At 35.6% G+C, this 18,899-nt stretch overlaps 1 protein-coding gene across 4 annotated transcripts in view; it reads right to left on the reverse strand.

The window, feature by feature from the left end:
- Positions 1–18,899, reverse strand: part of RB1CC1 (RB1 inducible coiled-coil 1) — a 94,376-nt gene that overhangs the window by 8,449 nt on the left and 67,028 nt on the right. For 3 of the 4 annotated variants that reach the window (XM_021688576.2, XM_021688574.1, XM_021688575.2), the window contains exons 16-20: positions 14,013–14,178; positions 11,310–11,418; positions 10,973–11,213; positions 3,934–3,988; positions 2,895–2,942 (exon numbers count right to left, since the gene is read on the reverse strand). In XM_021688576.2, the coding sequence (XP_021544251.1) occupies positions 2,895–2,942; positions 3,934–3,988; positions 10,973–11,213; positions 11,310–11,418; positions 14,013–14,178 (619 nt within the window). The remainder of the gene's footprint in view (positions 1–2,894; positions 2,943–3,933; positions 3,989–10,972; positions 11,214–11,309; positions 11,419–14,012; positions 14,179–18,899) is intronic. The other variant, XM_044914629.1, reaches the window with a different exon arrangement.

The following is an 18,899-nucleotide window of genomic DNA, read 5'->3' on the forward strand; positions in this document are numbered from 1 at the left end:
TAAAGCTTATATAATTAAAGCACCACATTTATTTATTAGGTCCCTGCTGCAAAAATTTTTGATGTCACACATATTCACATCTGTGTCCCAGCTTTTAAGGATCCAAATATGAGGTTCATTATTAATATAACTGCTTTCCTTCAACAATGATTTTCAGTGGACAAATTCACCTACATTTTTACTTATGGTATTTTCTTAATCAAATTTGCCTGCATTAAAAACTTTAAATATAGGATATTTTATTTATAATTACACAGTTAATATTAAAAATATCACAGAGTAGAGATTGACAAGTTTTGGGGAAGCGTTTGCCAATTCTAACACATCAGTTTCAAATCTTTCCTTTTGGTAAACGAACAAACCAAAAAACTCTTCAGGAAAATCTTATTCCAAGGTCCAATATCTACTACAAAAAACAAATACAATACTCCTCTGGTTAAAATGGGGGTGGGAGAATAAAGTTCTGAGAGTTGGTAAAGTCCCTCACTTACCTCCAAGGCAACTTCTGAGAACTTCAGTTTAAAAACCCACTATTCTCAGCAAGTGCTAAATAATGACAGGTGTGATTGTCATCCATTTCCTCTCCTGATGAGCACAATAGAATGGGACACGCTAGGTGATGTAGTGTTGCCTTAGCTCAGCTGGGACTGCTTGCTCTTCCAACAGGCTTTAATCCATTATTTACACCATCACATGATACACGGGACTTATGTCCCATGGTCTTGGGGCCAGAAAGGAGGGTGAGGATGCCTATACTTCCCAAGCAGAGTGGGTCCATTACACAGTTGTACAAATCAAGGACAGTTAATGGATTTCTCTTTGTTTAATAAGTCTCTTTTAAAAAATTTTATTATGTTAATCACCACACATTACATCATTAGCTTTTGATGTAGTGTTCCATGATTCACTGTTTGCATATAACACTCAGTGCTCCATTCAGTACGTGCCCTCTTTAATACCCATCACCAGGCTAACCCATCCCTCCACCCTCCTCCCCTCTAGAACCCTCAGTTTTTTTCTCAGAGTCCATAGTCTCTCATGGTTCGTCTCCCCCACCGATTTCCACCCTCCTTCATTTCTCCCTTCTTACTATCTTTTTTTTTTTTTTTTCTAACATGTAATGTATTATTTGTTTCAGAGGTACAGGTCTGTGATTCAATTCTTACACAATTCACAGCGCTCTAATTCTGATGCTCAGAATTTGTTCCATTGCCCTCTAAACATTATCTGGAATGATGCAGGGTCTTATTAGCATTTGGAAACAAAGTAAAATGAACAACAACAAATAGTGAATAGAAAGGCCTAGATGTGTAGCAACTTATTATCAGAATCATCCAAATGGTCTATATGCTGCCAGTGAAGACAAGTTTGACTATCCATTTTCCAGACCATATTCAATTTTATTTTGATTTTTAAAAAAGCTTAAGTTTTTCAGATATTTATTATAAACAAGGGCTTAGATTTAAGAAAACACTGTGTGAAAACAGTTGTAAATTGATATGAAAGTATGCTTTACATTGAGACACCTCTTTGGGTGGGAGTGGGGTACTCTTTGGATCTGAAGGGCAAAAATCTTTCATTCATAAACACTTCCCAAGCATCAACCGTGTACCAGTTACTATTCCAGGTGCTAAGAACACAGACAAAACTGACTATAATCCTTGCCAAACACAGCTTATATTCTATTGGAAATACCGCATAAAATAGCATACTGAATGATGTCTGGGATAGGCAACTCTTCTCAGTCTTTTTGAACAAGTTTGCTCTACTTATGAAAATAGCAAATAGCCTTAAGATTATCTTGGTGATAAATTAATGATTGACTGGAATGACTACAGACTAACTGACTATATGACTGATGACTGTAGAATTAAGATGTAATTTATGCTGTTCAAGTTGGGGAAGAAAGGCATATGAAAGAAAGCAGATGTTTCCCTACAAGACACAAATTTTAAAAAGCTCAATTCTAATCAGTACCTTAAAACTTTTCAAAAGTATTGAACACAGGCCTTAGATTATTCCTATTTTTTTTGTAAATTACAATTATTAGAACTTGAAAAATGAAGTAATTGCTTTATTAAAGCATGTAAGATCAACTGTATAACTGTTCAAGTAATTGGTTAAGTTCAAAGGTTAGATTAGAGCCAATATTAATTCAGAAGACCATATAGTGTCTCATGTAAGGTGTCAAGGTCAAACAGTTTAAGTTAAAAAAAAAAAAAGAAAAAACGGGAAGGGATACCATGTATTAATTATGCACACTTAAATGTGAACATGTTAATTTTCAAAAGGCCTATGAAGAATACCTCCAACTTTGTTACTGACTTAAGAATCCTAACTTGATGTTATAAATACATGTAATTATGGAATCCTAAGTGATCATAGCTTTTTAATCAGAAACACTGCCTTGATTTTATTGACTGATTTTAACATTATATTAGTAAGGCAGTCCACTTGGTCAGCTCTATGGCCACAGATAGTAACTATGACTCAAGGTCATCACTCTGAGAATCAATTCATTAATGACCCACATGGCCCAATGAAACTACCAGAAATAAATTAATCAAGCCATACATATCTCTGATGGTATTTATTTATTTATTTATTTATTTATTTATTTATTTATTTTTAAAGATTTTATTTATTTATTTGAGAGAGCGAGAATGAGAGAGAGTACATGAGAGGGGGGAGGGTCAGAGAGAGAAGCAGGCTCCTCGCCGAGCAGGGAGCCCAATGCGGGACTCGATCCCGGGACTCCAGGATCATGACCTGAGCCGAAGGCAGTCGCTTAACCAACTGAGCCACCCAGGCGCCCCTCTGATGGTATTTATAATAAAAGATAATGCAAAACATTTTGAAATGTTAACATCTATTGGGCAAGAAAAATAACTTACCAGTCTTTGATTTAACCGCTTGTTTTCTTCTTCTTTCAACTGTAATGTCTGTAGGAGAAAAAAAGAGACCTGTGGTTTATCCCCTGTACCTTCTCAAATTGAAACTTAACTGTCAAAATTTCCTGAATCTTCACATTAATGTTCTGATCTAGTATGAAAAATTAGTGACTATATTCTTTTTTATGGGTCCTTTCCAACTGTTTTAATTATTTACAGGCTTAAGAGAGAAAATTAGAACAATTTTAGATACATTTACCTAAGCCTAGAGTTCTCAAGAGTTTAATATGCATTAGAATTACTTATGGCACTTGTAAATATGCAGTAAATAGCTGAGATCTAACTCCAAAGACTCTGTAGGGGATAGACAGGAGATAGGGATAGGAATAGGTATGGCCTAAGAGGAGGATCCTGTAGTTGTAATACACACCACAGCTGATTCTGATAAAGGTGATCACACAACCCTTTAATAAAGAAAATGTAGAAAATCTTAAAAGCCTAAGGAATGAAAAGTGGTCTATGAACAAAGATATGTTAACTTTGAATCAAAATTATATATAACCTGGTAGTACAACTGGGAGGAAACCCCTTATTGTCAGTTTTTTCTTGTTCAATTAATCTCTAAAAAAACGCTTAACTTTTCTTCATTATTCATATTCTATTTTCACCCAATTCTAGAAAATATTTACCTTGCTTTTGAAATACATGAAGTTCGTATTTATGTTTTGCTGCATTTGAATTGTTATTGAATAAACCATTATTCCATATATTCATTTTATAAAGACCACCAATCTTTCTTACTGATAGAGACTTCATTTATTGGGAAGAAATGAAAATAAGAGGACTGAAATACTACTGCCAAACATTTAGCCAGTTGGATTAAAAAAATGACAGGATTTCTCAAAACATTAACCACAAAAGTAACCATTAAAAGATCTAATTTATAAACACAACTGGGTATGTTTTCAATACAAGGTTTATGTAACTGCATCCCCAGAGTGAACATAGCAAACATTGTATTTTAGGAAAGCAATTTACTTACTCGTTCTAACAGCATTATTCTCTGTTTTTCTTCAGATAGCATATGACTATTTTCTCTAAAAGAGAAGGATTTATTTTTGTTTAAGCTGGTTAAAATTCTGGACTTTACATTTTCCAGTAAGATTTGGAAATTTAACTATTAATACAGAGCACTTAAAGGTTTGTACTAAACTTTCAAAAGCAGACTGTTTAAATTAGGACACATTTCAATGGTGTATATTCTTTGTACCAGGTCTTGAACCTAGATCTACAAACTGAAATTATAAGCAAAACTTTGTGCATGCATTTTTCCAGAGATAAGGTCTTCTGAATTTAAAATTTTTTTCCCCCCCAGGGATTAAAAACCACTCTTCTTCCTATGTGTGGGGTTAATCCATGTTACCAATCAAGTGGTACTTCTTGGGTGGCTTTACCATTAAAACTAGAAACAAAACAAAATGCTACACGTCCTTGAGTAAGCTAAAGGACTTGAAGTTTTATTTTACAAAAAAATAAACCAAATATCAATAAAGACTTCAAAAGTACTACTAAATGGCTATAAATGTGCTAGTTACTGTGCCATGTGTGAATCTGCCCATCACACTAAAATACTCAAAAATTAGAAAAGAAAAAAAATGTAACAGGGTGTAGCCTTATATTTTTATTTTTACTACTAATGGGAAATAAAATTGAGACATTCAAAGTATAAAATATGATGATTTGATATACATACACATTGTAAAAGCAGACTCTCCACTGAGTTAACTAACACCTCCATCACTTACCTTTTTTGCAAGGCAGGGAGAACACTGAAATTCTACTCTCCTATCAAATTTCAAATATACAACACAGTGCTATCATTTACTGTTTACATGTTATATAAATCCTCAGGTCTTATTCATCTTGTAAGTGGAAGTTTGCAACCTTTTTCTCCCACCTCCCAGCTCTTGGCAACTACTTTTCTACTCTATGAGTTTGACTTCTTACTTAAGATTCTACAGGGGCGCCTGGGTGGCTCAATCGTTAAGCGTCTGCCTTCGGCTCAGGTCATGATCCCAGAGTCCTGGGATCGAGCCCCGCATCAGGTTCCCTGCTCTGCGGGAAGCCTGCTTCCCCCTCTCCCCCCCCCCCCCCCCGCTTGTGTTCCCTCTCTGGCTGTCTCTCTGTCAAATAAATAAAAATAAAATCATTCTATACCCACTTCTGTTAAGAGTTTTTATCATGAAAGGACATTGGAAATTTTGTCAAGGGCTTTTTCTTCATATATTGCAATGATTAAATGATTGTCATCCTTCATTTTGTTAATGTGATATATCACACTGATTTGCAGATATTGAGCTACCCTTGTATTCCTGGAATAAATCCCACTTGATCATGGTGTATGCTTTTTATTTTTTAATATTTTATTTATTTATTTGAGAGAGAGAGTGAGAGAGAGCACGAGTGGGATGAAGGGCAGAGGGAGAAGCAGACTCCCAGGTGAGCAGGGAGCCCGATGAGGGACTTGATCCTGGGACTCTGGGATCATGACCTGAGCTGATGGCAGACACTTAATCGACCGAGCCACCCAGGCACCCTGCATGCTCCTTTTAATGTACTGCTGAATTCAGTTTACTAATATTTTGCTGAGAATTTCTGCATCTGTTCATTAGGGATATTGCTCTGTATTTTTCTTGTCCTTCCCTTGTCAGGTTTTGGTATCAGGGTAATGCTGGCTTCATATAATAACTTCAATAGAGTTCTTTCCTCTTCTACGTTTTAGAAGAGTTTCAGGAAGTTTGGTATTAGTTCTTCTTTAAAAAAATGTTTGATAGAATTCACCAACGAAGCCGTCTGGTCCTTGACTTTTCTTTGCTGGGAGGTTTTTGATTACAGATTCAATCTCCTTACTATTAATGGCTTGTTGAGATTTTCCATTTCTTCATGATTCAGTCTTGTTTGGTTGTATGTTTCTAGGAATGTAGCCATATATTCTAGATTGTCCAGTTTGTTGGGAATAATTGTACATAGTAATCTCTTATGATTCTTTGTATGTCTGGTATTAGCGGTAATGTAGTGTTGTAATTTAATGTTTTAAATTCTTCTGCATGTGTAATTCCCCAATTACATTTTAAGCAACTTGAATGAGGCAGGAATTTTATCTTCTAAATGTTAATTCTTGTAGGAAGAGGCTTTGCCTAACATAAAGTCACAAAGACTCATAATTCTAGCTTTTACATTTAAGTCCGTGATCCATTTTGTTAATTTGTCTTATAAGATAAATAGAAGATCTAATTTCATTCTTTTCCACGTGGATATCCAACTGTCCCAGCACCATTTATTGAAAATGCTATTATTTCTCCATTGAATTGTCTTGGCACCTTGGACCATAATGCAAAGGTTCAATTGACTATAAATATTAAGGGCTTATTTCTGGACTCTCAATTCTATTTCAATGATCTATAAACATATACATTCACATATATACACACACATATATAGATCAGGCTACCACCATACTGTCTTGATTGCCCTAGCTTTTCATTAATTTTTGTAATAAGGACATGTGCGTTTCCAACTTCATTCTTTTTTGCATATTGTTTTGGTTAGAGTTCACTGCACTTCCATATGAATTTTAGGATCCATTGTCCACTTCTGCAAAAAAGGCATATTTCAACAGCAATACTGTGTTGAATCTGCAGATCACAAGAGTATTGCTACCTCAACAAGATTAAGTCGTCTTCTTTTTTTTTTTTAAAGATTTCATTTTTAAGTAATCTCTACACCCAACTTGGGGCTTGAACTCACAACCCCGAGATCAAGAGTAGTATGCTCTACCGACTGAGCCAGCCAGGTGCTCCAAGATTAAATCTTCCAATCAATGAACATGGGATGTCTTTTTAGGTCTTCAATTTTGTTCAACAATGTTTTGTAACCTTCAAAACACTGTATGAGTCTTGAACTTCTTTTGTTAAACTTACTCTTAAGTATTTAGATTTCTAGTGAAATTCTTGGGTGTGTCAATATACAAGATCCTGTTATAGATACCAATAGAGACAGTTTTATTTCTTCCTTTCCAATATGGAATGGATGCCTATAATTTCTTTTCCTTGCCTGAGTGCCCTTTATAGGAGAACCTCAACTGATCTTTTTCTTCTTGATTTTTAGGGGAAAAGCCTTCTTCTTTCATCACTGAATATGATCTTATTTGTGGGCTTTCTTAGATGCCTTTTACTAAGTTGAGGAAGTTCTCTTCAACACTTCAATACTGAGTGTTTAAATGCTTTCTCTTTATTGATATTGATATGATATATTACATAAACTAATTTTTAAATATTCAGCCAATATTGCATTCCTGGGATAAACCCAGTAAGAATCCCTTTTATGTATTGCTGGATTTGGTCTATTAGTATTTTGTTGAGAATATCTGAGTTTATAGTTATATTTTCTTAGAGTATTAGAGCTGAATTTGATGTGGATTTCTCACTCAGTAGGACTTGGAAGGGTTCTAAGATTTTAACTCCTAAGGAGTTTAATGCCAGTTCTGATATTGCTTATTTAGAGAAGGAACTTGAAGAATGACTGCTAAACTATTTTTTTTTTTTTAAGATTTTATTTATTTATTTGAGAGAGAGAATGAGAGAGAGCATGAGAGGGAAGAGGGTCAGAGGGAGAAGCAGACTCCCCGCTGAGCAGGGAGCCCGATGCGGGACTCGATCCAGGGACTCCAGGATCATGACCTGAGCCAAAGGCAGTCGCTTAACCAACTGAGCCACCCAGGCGCCCTAAACTACTGTTTTTAATTTTTATAAAATAAACAGTTAATTATTTAGACTTTCTAAAGTCACACAAATAGAAACAAAAATAGAAAATTAAGGGGGAACTTCTAAAGTAGGCTGAAATAAGTAGAAACCCAGCACATTTAACAAGCCAATTAGAAAAGGACCAAGCTGGCATTACTAGACCTAGCTTCAATTTTCTTTTTCTTAGTTTCACTGAGGTTTAATAATTGATATGCAAATATCTGCACACATTTCATGTACACATCTTGATGAGTCTAGACACATGCATATACCCATGATACCACCACCACAACCAAGGAACTAGATATATCCATCAAATTAAAAAAATTTCTGTGTGTGTGTGTGTAAGAGAGAGTGACAGAGAAAAAGGGGAGAGAAATTTTGATGTAACACTTAGTAGTCTTTTCCTTGTGCTTCCCTACTCCACATTCAAAGTAGTCTACTTTAATAAATACTATATGTTAAGAAATCTTTAGTCTTTAATACATCTGTAATATTTTTTGGTATATAATATAAAATATAGGTTACCCTCCACCAACAGGTAACCAGTTACTCCAATATCTCACGTCTTTTTCCAAACTGATTTAAAATGCCATCAATTTCCATACATCCATGGGTTTTTTCAAGACAACCAATTCTAGTAATCTATTTACCCGTGACTTTATCAACAATATACAGAATTAATTATCGTCTACAGCTTAAGACTATATCTTAACATCCAGCAGGATAAATTCCTACTCACTGATATTTCTTGAAAATGTTATCAACTGTTTTTTTGCACATTTATTTTTCTATATGAATTTTAACATCCAACATCAAATTTTACCTACTTATCCTGTTGAAATTTTAGTTGGGTATAAATAACTGAATAAGTCTGATGAGAAAACAGTATCTTTGCAACACTGTACTTCCATCCATCTTTAACTTCTAAGCCTTTAAATACCTTTCATAAAGTTCTACAGCTTTCTCCACAAGGGTCTTGCACATTTTTTTGTTAAATTCATTACTAACAAATTATTTCCTTAAATTTTCATTGGGATCTCATACACACACATACACGTATACATATACAAATACATATATGTATATATACACACATACAAATATATATATTCAAATCAGCTTTTGCTGGTAAATATATGCAAACTGCTCTATTTTGATATATTTATGACATACACTCTGATGTAGTCTTATTACTTTTAATAGTTTGTTAGGTCTATGTGGTTTGAAAAGGAAATTATCATGAAATCGTGACAGTTAAGACTTTACTTGCCAATTTTTACTGTTTATTGTCTTGCAGAATGGTCATGGTGACAGCTGGCATTCTGGCATTCTTCCTAAAATTATGGAAAATGCTTCTAAATGTTTCAACATTAAATATAATGTTTGATATAAGTGTCTCATGTATACTCTCTGAAACTAACAAAGTTCCCCTCTATTCCTAGATTGCTAAGATTTTTTTTTTTTTTGAAGATTGATTTATTTGTGAGAGAGAGAGAGAGAGAGCACAAGCAGGGGGAGTGGAAGGCGGAGGGAGAAGCAGGCTCCCCACTGAGCAGGGAGCCCAATGCGGGACTCGATCCCAGGAGCCCGGGATAATGACCTGAGCCAAAGGCAGAGCTGCCCAATCAACTGAGCCACCCAGGCGTCCCTAAAAAAATATTTTTAATGGACACAGACTTTTTATCAGTTGTTATTTCTGTATCTAGATGATCACATAATCCTTTCCATGTGATCAGTGAATTTGGTTACACTGAGATATTCTGAGGTTTAATTATTATTATATTCCTGAAATATTCCATTGAGTCATGATGATCATCTTAATACTCCATTGTATTTGAAATGCTGAAATTGTCTTTTGGATTTTTTACACCTATAATAACAAAAATGAGATTAATCTTTATCTTCTTCTGTATAATTTTTAAAACCATACCTGTGGTTATGGTTCTATTCATTCCACATATTTACTTATACCTTCATTTTGCTTGATATTTCATTTATCATGGCTCATATACTTTTATCAATTTCATTTTCTAATACATATACTTGAGATTATATAATTCTTCCAGTGTTACCACCTTCATTATATCTCATTTTTTTGATACTTTTGTTCAGATTTAAGTAACTAAATTTCCATTTTCTTATCAATACCTGTATTGTATAGGTATTCAAATTTCCAAATGTATAAACTTCTATTTTTGTTACAGGTTTTCAATTGCTTATGTTTAGTGGCTGGAATTATATCAATATTTCGAACTTTGAGACTTCCTTTGTGATTTGGTATATAGTGAATTTTCTTAACTGTTTCTCTATTGCTTTATTTTTTACTTCACTGTGTCCTGAGAGGAAGGTCTACTGTTACTGTGGCTCTGAAAAATTCTCATTCTAGTTTTAATCCATTTTTCATTCATACACAATTGATCAAAGTCACATTTTCAAGCATCTACAAGTTAACAACCAATTGCTTACGGTAAAATTGTGCCCTCTCTACATGTGAAACTTTTTCTTAAACTTATAAAAAACTTTTGCTTTGAATGGCTTATATATTTTTTTCCCTTATCATTTTTCTTTACGTGCTTCTCATATGTAGAGTTCAACTGGATGCTTTTTTTTTTTTGAGAGGTTTTGTTGTGGTAGGTCAGTTAGCTTTTCATCACATGTTTTGACTTATTTTTGTCATTTATGTTTTCTAATTACCATGGGCTCTTCAGAGGTTTGTGCCTTGCCTTTTTGAATTAGTTTATTTGCTCCGTTTTTCACTTACATTCTTAAAACCTTGTATCTTCCCCAAACTCAAGTTAACCAGTTTCTACTCCTTTCTTTTAAACCAAACAGAAAGCTGAATACATTTTTACTTTTTAAAAAACTCCTTTGCCTTCCCCCACCCAATACACTCATCAAAATAAATATATTTATTACTATAGTAATGCCTTTTCCTCCTAGGTAATGGACTTCAAAATTTAAACACTTCCTATAAATAAAATAGCTTGACACTACTCCAGTGATCCTTATCTTGGCAGCCTATGAAGAGTTTGGTGCACATAAAGTACGAAAACATGCCAAAGTGATTCATATATATACACAAGCAGCAGTATTAAGATATTTCTCATATTTACAGATTAAAGGAATTTAAATGGCACAATTTTCAGATATATGGGCTGTGGGCAACCAGTAGTGCTACCATATTTCCTATCTTTAGAGCTTTCAGCTTAGAAAAGTGCACACTAGTGGTTTAAAAGCCTGTATTACTTAAGGAAGTTGAAGACATAATGTACTTACTGTACAGACATCATGCTTGTCTCCATTGCTGAATCCACTTTTCCTTCATCTTGTGTTTCCATGGCTGATCTCTCTGTTTCACCTGGGAGTTCAGGTGCACAAGCTCCATAAAGTTCTGGGGCTGCAGCTACATACGCTGAAGGAACAAAACTGCTACTACGCAACTTACTGACTTCTTCTTCAAGTTTTTTCTTTTCCTCAAGCAAACGAGCTCGATCTTCAGATAGTGACTCTATCAAATCTGAAGGCCCCCAAGTTGAAATAACATTATAAAACATTTCATGTGATTTTTTAATTTTAAAATGGAGTTAAAAATATATTGTGAAACATTACTAACCTTTATCTCGCTCTTGCTGTTGCATTGTACTTTTCAACTTATCGCTAAGATCATTGATTATATTTTCTTTTCTCATTTTCTCTCTTGTTAAAACAGTGTTAAAATTGGTCTGGAACAAGAGAATGACAACTACTTAAATTACCTGCATGTACACAGCATCTAGGACTAAAGAAACTAGCAAATATTTTTGTATGGTGCATCTGTATGTGGAGAAGATAAAGTGCAATTCACAAATGATGTTCATTTTTTAATAAGAATACTCTACTGTGGTAAATACAATGTGACTGTGCTGTCCTGAGGTTCCATATTAAGATATGCTCCAATTTAATACCTTGAAAATGAATGCTATTTTCTTTTTTTTTAACGATTTTATTTATTTGACAGAGAGAGGGAACACAAGCAGGGGGAGTGGGAGAGGGAGAAGCAGGCTTCCCGCAGAGCAGGGAGCCCGATGCGGAGCTTAATCCCAGGACCCCGGGATCCTGACCTGAGCCAAAGGCAGACGCTTAATGACTGAGCCACCCAGGCACCCCGAATTCTATTTTCTCATTATTGTCTACATATTTATTGTCAAAGGAAAAGCACTAACAGATAATTTTATTTTTTTTTTAGGCAGGTCACCGGTGACCTGAGATGCATTTTTTTTTTAAAGATTTTATTTATTTGCCACAGACAGAGAGCACATGCAGGGGGAGCAGCAGGTATAGGGAGAGGGAGAAGCAGACTCCCCACTGAGCAAGGAGCCCAATGCGGGACTCAATCCCAGGACCCTGGGATCATGACCTGAGCCGAAGGCAGACACTTAACAGACTGAGCCACCCAGGTGTCCCTAACAGAGGATTTTAAAATTGGGAAGAAAGAAAGAAAACAAGTGCTGTTATACACTTCATTTTTTCTTTAATACCCTTCCTGCTTCTGGAATCTTCCTTTTGTCTTTAGCTAAGTCTTGATTACCACAGTATATTTTATAGAGATGACTTTATCCCATCATCTTCTCCTTTCTGGATATTTGCAATAGACACTGCACATCTGGTTAATAATTACTGGACTTATTACTCTTTAATTTTTTATAAATACCTTCCTACTGTGAAGCTCATGTATCAAAGTGCCTACTGATTGCATAAGCCCATTTGGCAATTCTAACTGCAGTTTCTTTTATAAAGATGACCGAATTGTTAACAATTTCATTTATAAGATCTCCATTAAGATCTTCTTTAAACTTAAAAGCAACAGATGAATGGTAAATGATCTAAATTGACTCTTCCCATCTGCCCAGCATTTCCAATTCCAAAATTAATAATCTATGATCCTTCAATGTATAATGCCAATAATGCTAAAAACTGGGAGACTTAATAAGAATATGGCATTTTTAGATCAAAATTAGTTAATTCATTAAAGATTGAGTTAAATATCATTTCTAGCCAGAAAGCATACATGGAGATGCCTCGAACATTTATGATGCTAAGCCATTTCTCTATGTATTATGTATGTATAGAAAATAAGCATTTATAATAGTGTGTTTTAGTCAGTTAATTCATCCCAAATATTTATAATAGCATATTTCAGCCAATTAATTCATCCCCTACTTAATTTTGGAAATCAAAAATTGGGGATTAGCTCACAAAAGAGCACAGAGAAAGAAAATGAATGAAAGATACATTTTATGTAGAATGAATCATACGAAGGAATGTACAACCTCAGATTTTTAAAAACAGAGACATCATTAATGATCTCTTCACTGGTAATTCTTACTTAGAACTGGCTGCTACTCCACCTCCCTGAACACTTAATTTCGCTGGCTTCCATAAAGCCACACTTTTCCTTTTTCTCGTTACTCTTTCTCATTCCCCGTTTCAGGCTCTTCTTTCTTTCCCCAGGCCTTAAAACTTAAAATGTAAAGTTCCTACAGGTTTTGAACTATACTTCTATACTTTTCTTGAATTCTACAGACATTAATGTAATCACACCATTACAAGAAAAGGAAAATACCACATACGTTAAACAAATGTGTATATCAACTGTAACATGTTACCTGTTTCAGAAAAGCATTCCCTGGGGTAAAAAAAGCAGGTCACTACTCTCCCTGGCCTGAGCTGTCACAGCAGACACCCACTGTCCCCACAGTTGCCCATGTTTGGCAAATCTCCATTCTTTCTCCCCACCCCAGTGGACAATTCTGATTAAGTATAAATCCAACTGTGGCATTCCTTTATTTTCTCTCCAGGTGCCTGAGGTGAAGCACAAGCTCCCGAACAAGGCAACCTAGTCCTTAGTGGTCTGTGCCCCTGCTTCCCTCACAAGCTTTACCCTCTCCCCATTCCTCAATATTATTAATAAAGTGAATCAGCAAAATTCAACAGTAGATCATGATTATGTACCACCAGCCTGTCACATGGATAAAAATTATAGAAAGTAAAAGAAATTTGTACTGATCAGCATGTAATTTATAATAAAATTTGAGTGCTTAGGGGAAAAAATTCAAATATCGTGTGTAGTAGAAGCACTTTCATTTTACAAAAAACTAATCTGAATCAAAAATGCTTTTATCATGAAGATATTTAATAAATATAATCAGGGTTAATGTAGGAAAATCACATCTAAGATGTAAGATGCCCTCAGTTACACACAAAAAAATTATATTTGTTAATTTATGTTTGTCTTCTTTAGACCTGAAATAAATGAAACAAGGGTGGGGGACCATACCTGTTGTTCAGCAATCAGAGATGTTCGAACATTTTGCATTTCTTCATTCTTTCTTTTCTCTTGCTCTTCAAGTTGTTCTAGAAACTTTGCCTTTTCTTCCTGAAGCTTTTCTTGAAGTTCAGCAACTAGGCTTGAAGAATCTTCTCTGGTAGATTCAGTGGCAAGACTTGGAAATTACATACAGTATTAAATTTTTTTTTTAAATAACATATAATCACAAATATACCAAATATCACAATTAGTTGACATCAGAAAGGCTATGTATCTTCCTTAAACCTAACAGTAATTAATTGCTGTTAGAGATATTTCTATGTAACCCACCACCCTTTTTATCTACCAAGGAAAGGGAAGCAAGTAAAAGGGAAAAGTTTAACAGAGATTATATACGTGTGATACCAACATGGTGAATGACTATAATGATTATATTTGATAAATTCAGGATAACCTGCTTCTACCAGCATTGGGAATGTTTTCAATATAAAAAATCAATATGCCTCTCAAGAGTTCAGCTTCAAATGTCGGTTCTGCTAATCCCAGAACTGTAATGTACATGACAGAGAAAGAAAAAAAGAAACACATACGTGAGGATCACATATATTGAAAAGTCCTTCTTAATTTTTTAAATAGGTTTTGGTTCATTTTGTTAACTAATGCACAAGTAACACAAAACTAAAAAGGAACTTAAATGTTCACACAGCAAATCTACATATTTATAATTCATATTCACCTCCCTCAAAACTAGCTACCCCCTAAGGGGTTGCTGACAAAGCACCAGAGGTAAGAGAAGAGGACAAGGCAAGGAGAAATAGCAAAAACACAAGTAATAAGTATTGTAATTTCTGATATAGAAGTTAATTTTATCTGCTTTCAACCTAATAACCTTTTACATCAAAAAAGTTTGCCCATGAATTAGATAATTAATTCCACTAAAGGAGTTATAAATATGTTAAACCACGGGAATGAGGTTGCCATGTTAGCAAATATTCCCAAACTGTTTTAGTGATTAAGTCAACTGACTGCTTTAAATGTACATTTACACAATTTTAAATCACACTTTAATGTTTTTGAAATCAGGAGGCATACTGAAGATTTTTAAAATTTACTTATTTTAAAGTAAATTTTAAAGTGGGGGAAGGAGCACAGGGAGACGGACAAGCAGACTCTGCGCTGAGGGTGGAGCCTGATGCAGGGCTGCATCCCACGAGCCTGACATTATGACCTGAGCTGAAATCAGGAGTCCGATGCTCAACCAGACACTCGACCCCCTGAGCCACCCAGGTGCCCCTTGGAATCAAAGAGGCATTTTCTAGTCAATGTGGATTTTATTCCTGATGTAATTTCATAATCTATAAAATTATCATACTATTAATATTATAGCAATTGATAATCATACAAAGAATTACTGTGATTCTTTTATTCAGTCTTCCAAATTTACTGATAAAATCTAGTAATTCTTATCAATTTGCTGCCCATTTTCTTCTAAGGGATGGTTTTAAATGGCCAAACATGAAATATGAAGTTAGAGACATATTACCTCTACCAAAGTCTGAGACTTCTTAGTTTACAGAAAGATTTCAACTGGGGAAGCTCCTAATCCCTTATGCAGTAGAAAGTATAAGGTAAAAGATCTGTTTTCAAAGTTTTTCCTGTAGGGCTAGAGGAGAGGAGTATAGAAGGTAAAAATTATAGCACAGATGGAAACCTGACAAGCTACATAAATCAAAGTGTTACTCAGGAACTAGAATATAAATATGGACTCAACATACTAACAAAGTGTTAAGGATTAAAATTGGTATAGGCAGGGTTTAGGTATTAGGTTTTCTTCAATACTATTTGGCTAATGTCTACCTTTGGCAAGTAAGAGATATACTTTGAAGAATTATCCCTACAGTTACAGGATAGGTGAACTGTTACGGGAAAAACAAAAAGCCAGGTTTCAGGCAAGTAAGCAAGGTGACCACAGTGAGGAATGAAGTTAGAGAAGGGGGCGGGGGGGGGGGGGGAGTCATTTCATGAACAGAAAACATTTTGGATTTTATTAGCAGTACAGCATAAAGTCATTAAAGAACTTTGTCTAGAGAGAATGACAGAATACAAATTTAGGTTTGTAAAAGACTGCTGTGAGGATGTTGGTAAGAATAATGGAGCACAGTAACAAAGTAAGAAGGAGAGAAGGTTTCAGCATGAGAAACGATGCTAAGAATCCTGTTTTTGTGTGTGTGTGTTATGCACAACAATGGGTAGTATTTATAATTTCTAGGTGTCTTGTAACTTTGGGTTGCCTGGTGCACCCTGGGGAAGTGTTACTTTTACTTCAAGTGTCAGTGCTGTGCTAGGATGAGGCAGGTAGGGGAGAAGATAGTTCTAGGCACACAAGAATGTGCAGACATCATTGCCTCTTTGTAAATACACTATCATTCCAAATACCCAGAATATTAAGTAACTGCCTTCGGCTCAGGTCATGATCCTGGGGTCCCGGCATCAAGTCCCGCATCGGGTTCCCTGCTCAGCAGGGAGTCTGCTTCTCTCTCTAACCCTCCCTCCTCTCATGTGCTCTCTCTCAAATAAGTAAAATCTTAAAAAAACAAACAAAAAAACATTGAACCAAATACCCAGAATGAGCACATTAAGTGATTAGGTATATGCTGACTCATAGGGTAAAAGACTTTTGGTGGCAAAAGCAAATAAAGGAGAGCTTAAGACACAAAGAACAATCAATCATACTGTGTTGGGGACAGGGGTTTCTTGTGGTTATATATGCTATGTCACACTGTTTGAGGATCCCATTAGAAAAGGTTCCAGGGAACTGTTAGCCACATCATTCTGTTGTATTTTATACTACTCTATGACCTCAAATGACTCTGTCATCAGGGGGAATTAACCCTAGCAATGAAATAGTAACAGCTAGAGTAAGTTTTGTTTCTTATAGCACCATGGCCACACTTTCTTTGGGGACTAAGGAGATAGGTGTGTGCTGAGTGGGAGGGAAGGCATGAGGAAAAGGTTACAGTATTTCATAATTAAGAATACTATTTGAGGGCGCCTGGGTGGCTCAGTTGGTTAAGCAACTGCCTTCGGCTCAGGTCATGATCCTGGAGTCCCGGGATCGAGTCCCGCATCGGGCTCCCTGCTCGGCAGGGAGCCTGCTTCTGCCTCTGACCCTCCCCCTTCTCATGTGCGCTCTCTCTCTCGTTCTCTCTGTCTCAAATAAATAAAAAAAAAAAAAAGAATACTATTTGATCTAGCAATGCTGGCATAGAAACCTAAGAAATTTATCAATACAGGTTGCTCCCCCCAATCTAAACTTACATAATCCTGTCTTATATTATTAATACCCTAAAACGGCCTGGAAATTAGAACTGAAGGAAGCAAACACATTTGTTGTCAGTTGGAAATTTCTATACTCTTACACAGAACCTGAAATAAATCATTTCTGGTTGATAGGCTACCCCACCATTAATAAATTAGTGTATGCTAGCCAAAGATTCTATTATACCCAACATTTCTAGGAACTAGAAAATCTGCGCTGGATACAAACTAGACTGTCATGATGCTTGAACTATCTCTTATCATTAACTATATTAGATTTGGGCCTAGTAAACAATATATTGTTTATTGTGGGTTTTTTAAATGTTTTTGAGATTAAAATTATAAAACTGAAATGCTTCTCCTGTACTCACCCAGATCTACATCAACTACTCCCTGGAGGCACAGCTATGAACAGTGTAGTAGGTACATTTGCAAACAACACAGACACAGACACAGACACACACACACACACACACACACACACACATTCTCTGCACTCATTTTCTTTGTACACAGGAGTATGAGAAAGCCCCTTCCCCTACTAAAAGTAACGTATATTACTGATTAAAATTTTCCCAGATATATAGGAAAAAAATGTATTTTACTTTAATTTTGCATTTCCTTAATCCTAGATAGACTGAAAAGCTATTCACATACTGGCTATTTGTACTTCTTCATTGATCTGGCTGTTCATATCCTCTGTCCGTTTTTCTAATGAATACCCTGCCTTTTCCTCACTGACTTGTGGGAGTTCTTTAACATTACAGATACAATTAATACTCTTATTTATATCTCGCTGATGCTTCTCCCATGTAGTTGGTCTCTCCATGCTGCTTCTGGCATATGCGCAGCCAAGCAAGCAGTGGAAAGCAGGGAGGTGTGCTGGACCATGTCATCACCTCAGCATCATTTCTTCTCAAAGATTTCCTCATTCTTTTTCAACTGTTTCTTCTGCATGACAGAGAAGCCTAGAACTATGTTGCCCAGAACCCCCTTCCCAATAAGTTCTGAGTTCAAGTTTGCCAATGAAAGATACCCACACAAGATCTGGAAGGCTAAGAGAAAGAGAGTTTGTCATTCTGTAGAAGTGGCTACGACCAGCTATGTGGGCTGTTAAGTTCATGAGGGGTTTCCAAGTGAACTACCTGCACTGGTGCCACAGCAGACAATTGGTAGACGTCTCCAAGAAACTGTAGCAATTTTGACTAGCCACACACTTTTGGTGCTTCAGATGGCTTTGAACCTACAGATTTCCAGGTCTTGGGCAGCAACTCGTTTACCACGTCCCTCCCTTAGGTCTCCCCAAATTCATATAAGTTCTAATTCTAATATTAAACCCTTTAATCCTGAAAGATTTAAAAGAGATTCTGTTTTCTAAATTCAATACTGACAGATACAAATATGATCCTTGGGGAAAAAAAGCATAAAGACAGGAATCTGGAATTGATTCTCTGATCTGTTTCGATCTGAAGGCAGTGATGACCTGTCAGTGTAAAATGGAACTCTGGCAGATTAGGGCATTCTATGGCAGAACAGCTGATACCTATAGTATGTGCATCAGGTGACTAAAGGTGGCAA

Source organism: Neomonachus schauinslandi, chromosome 4, assembly GCF_002201575.2.
Source record: "Neomonachus schauinslandi chromosome 4, ASM220157v2, whole genome shotgun sequence".
NCBI classification, from domain to species: Eukaryota; Metazoa; Chordata; class Mammalia; order Carnivora; family Phocidae; genus Neomonachus; species Neomonachus schauinslandi.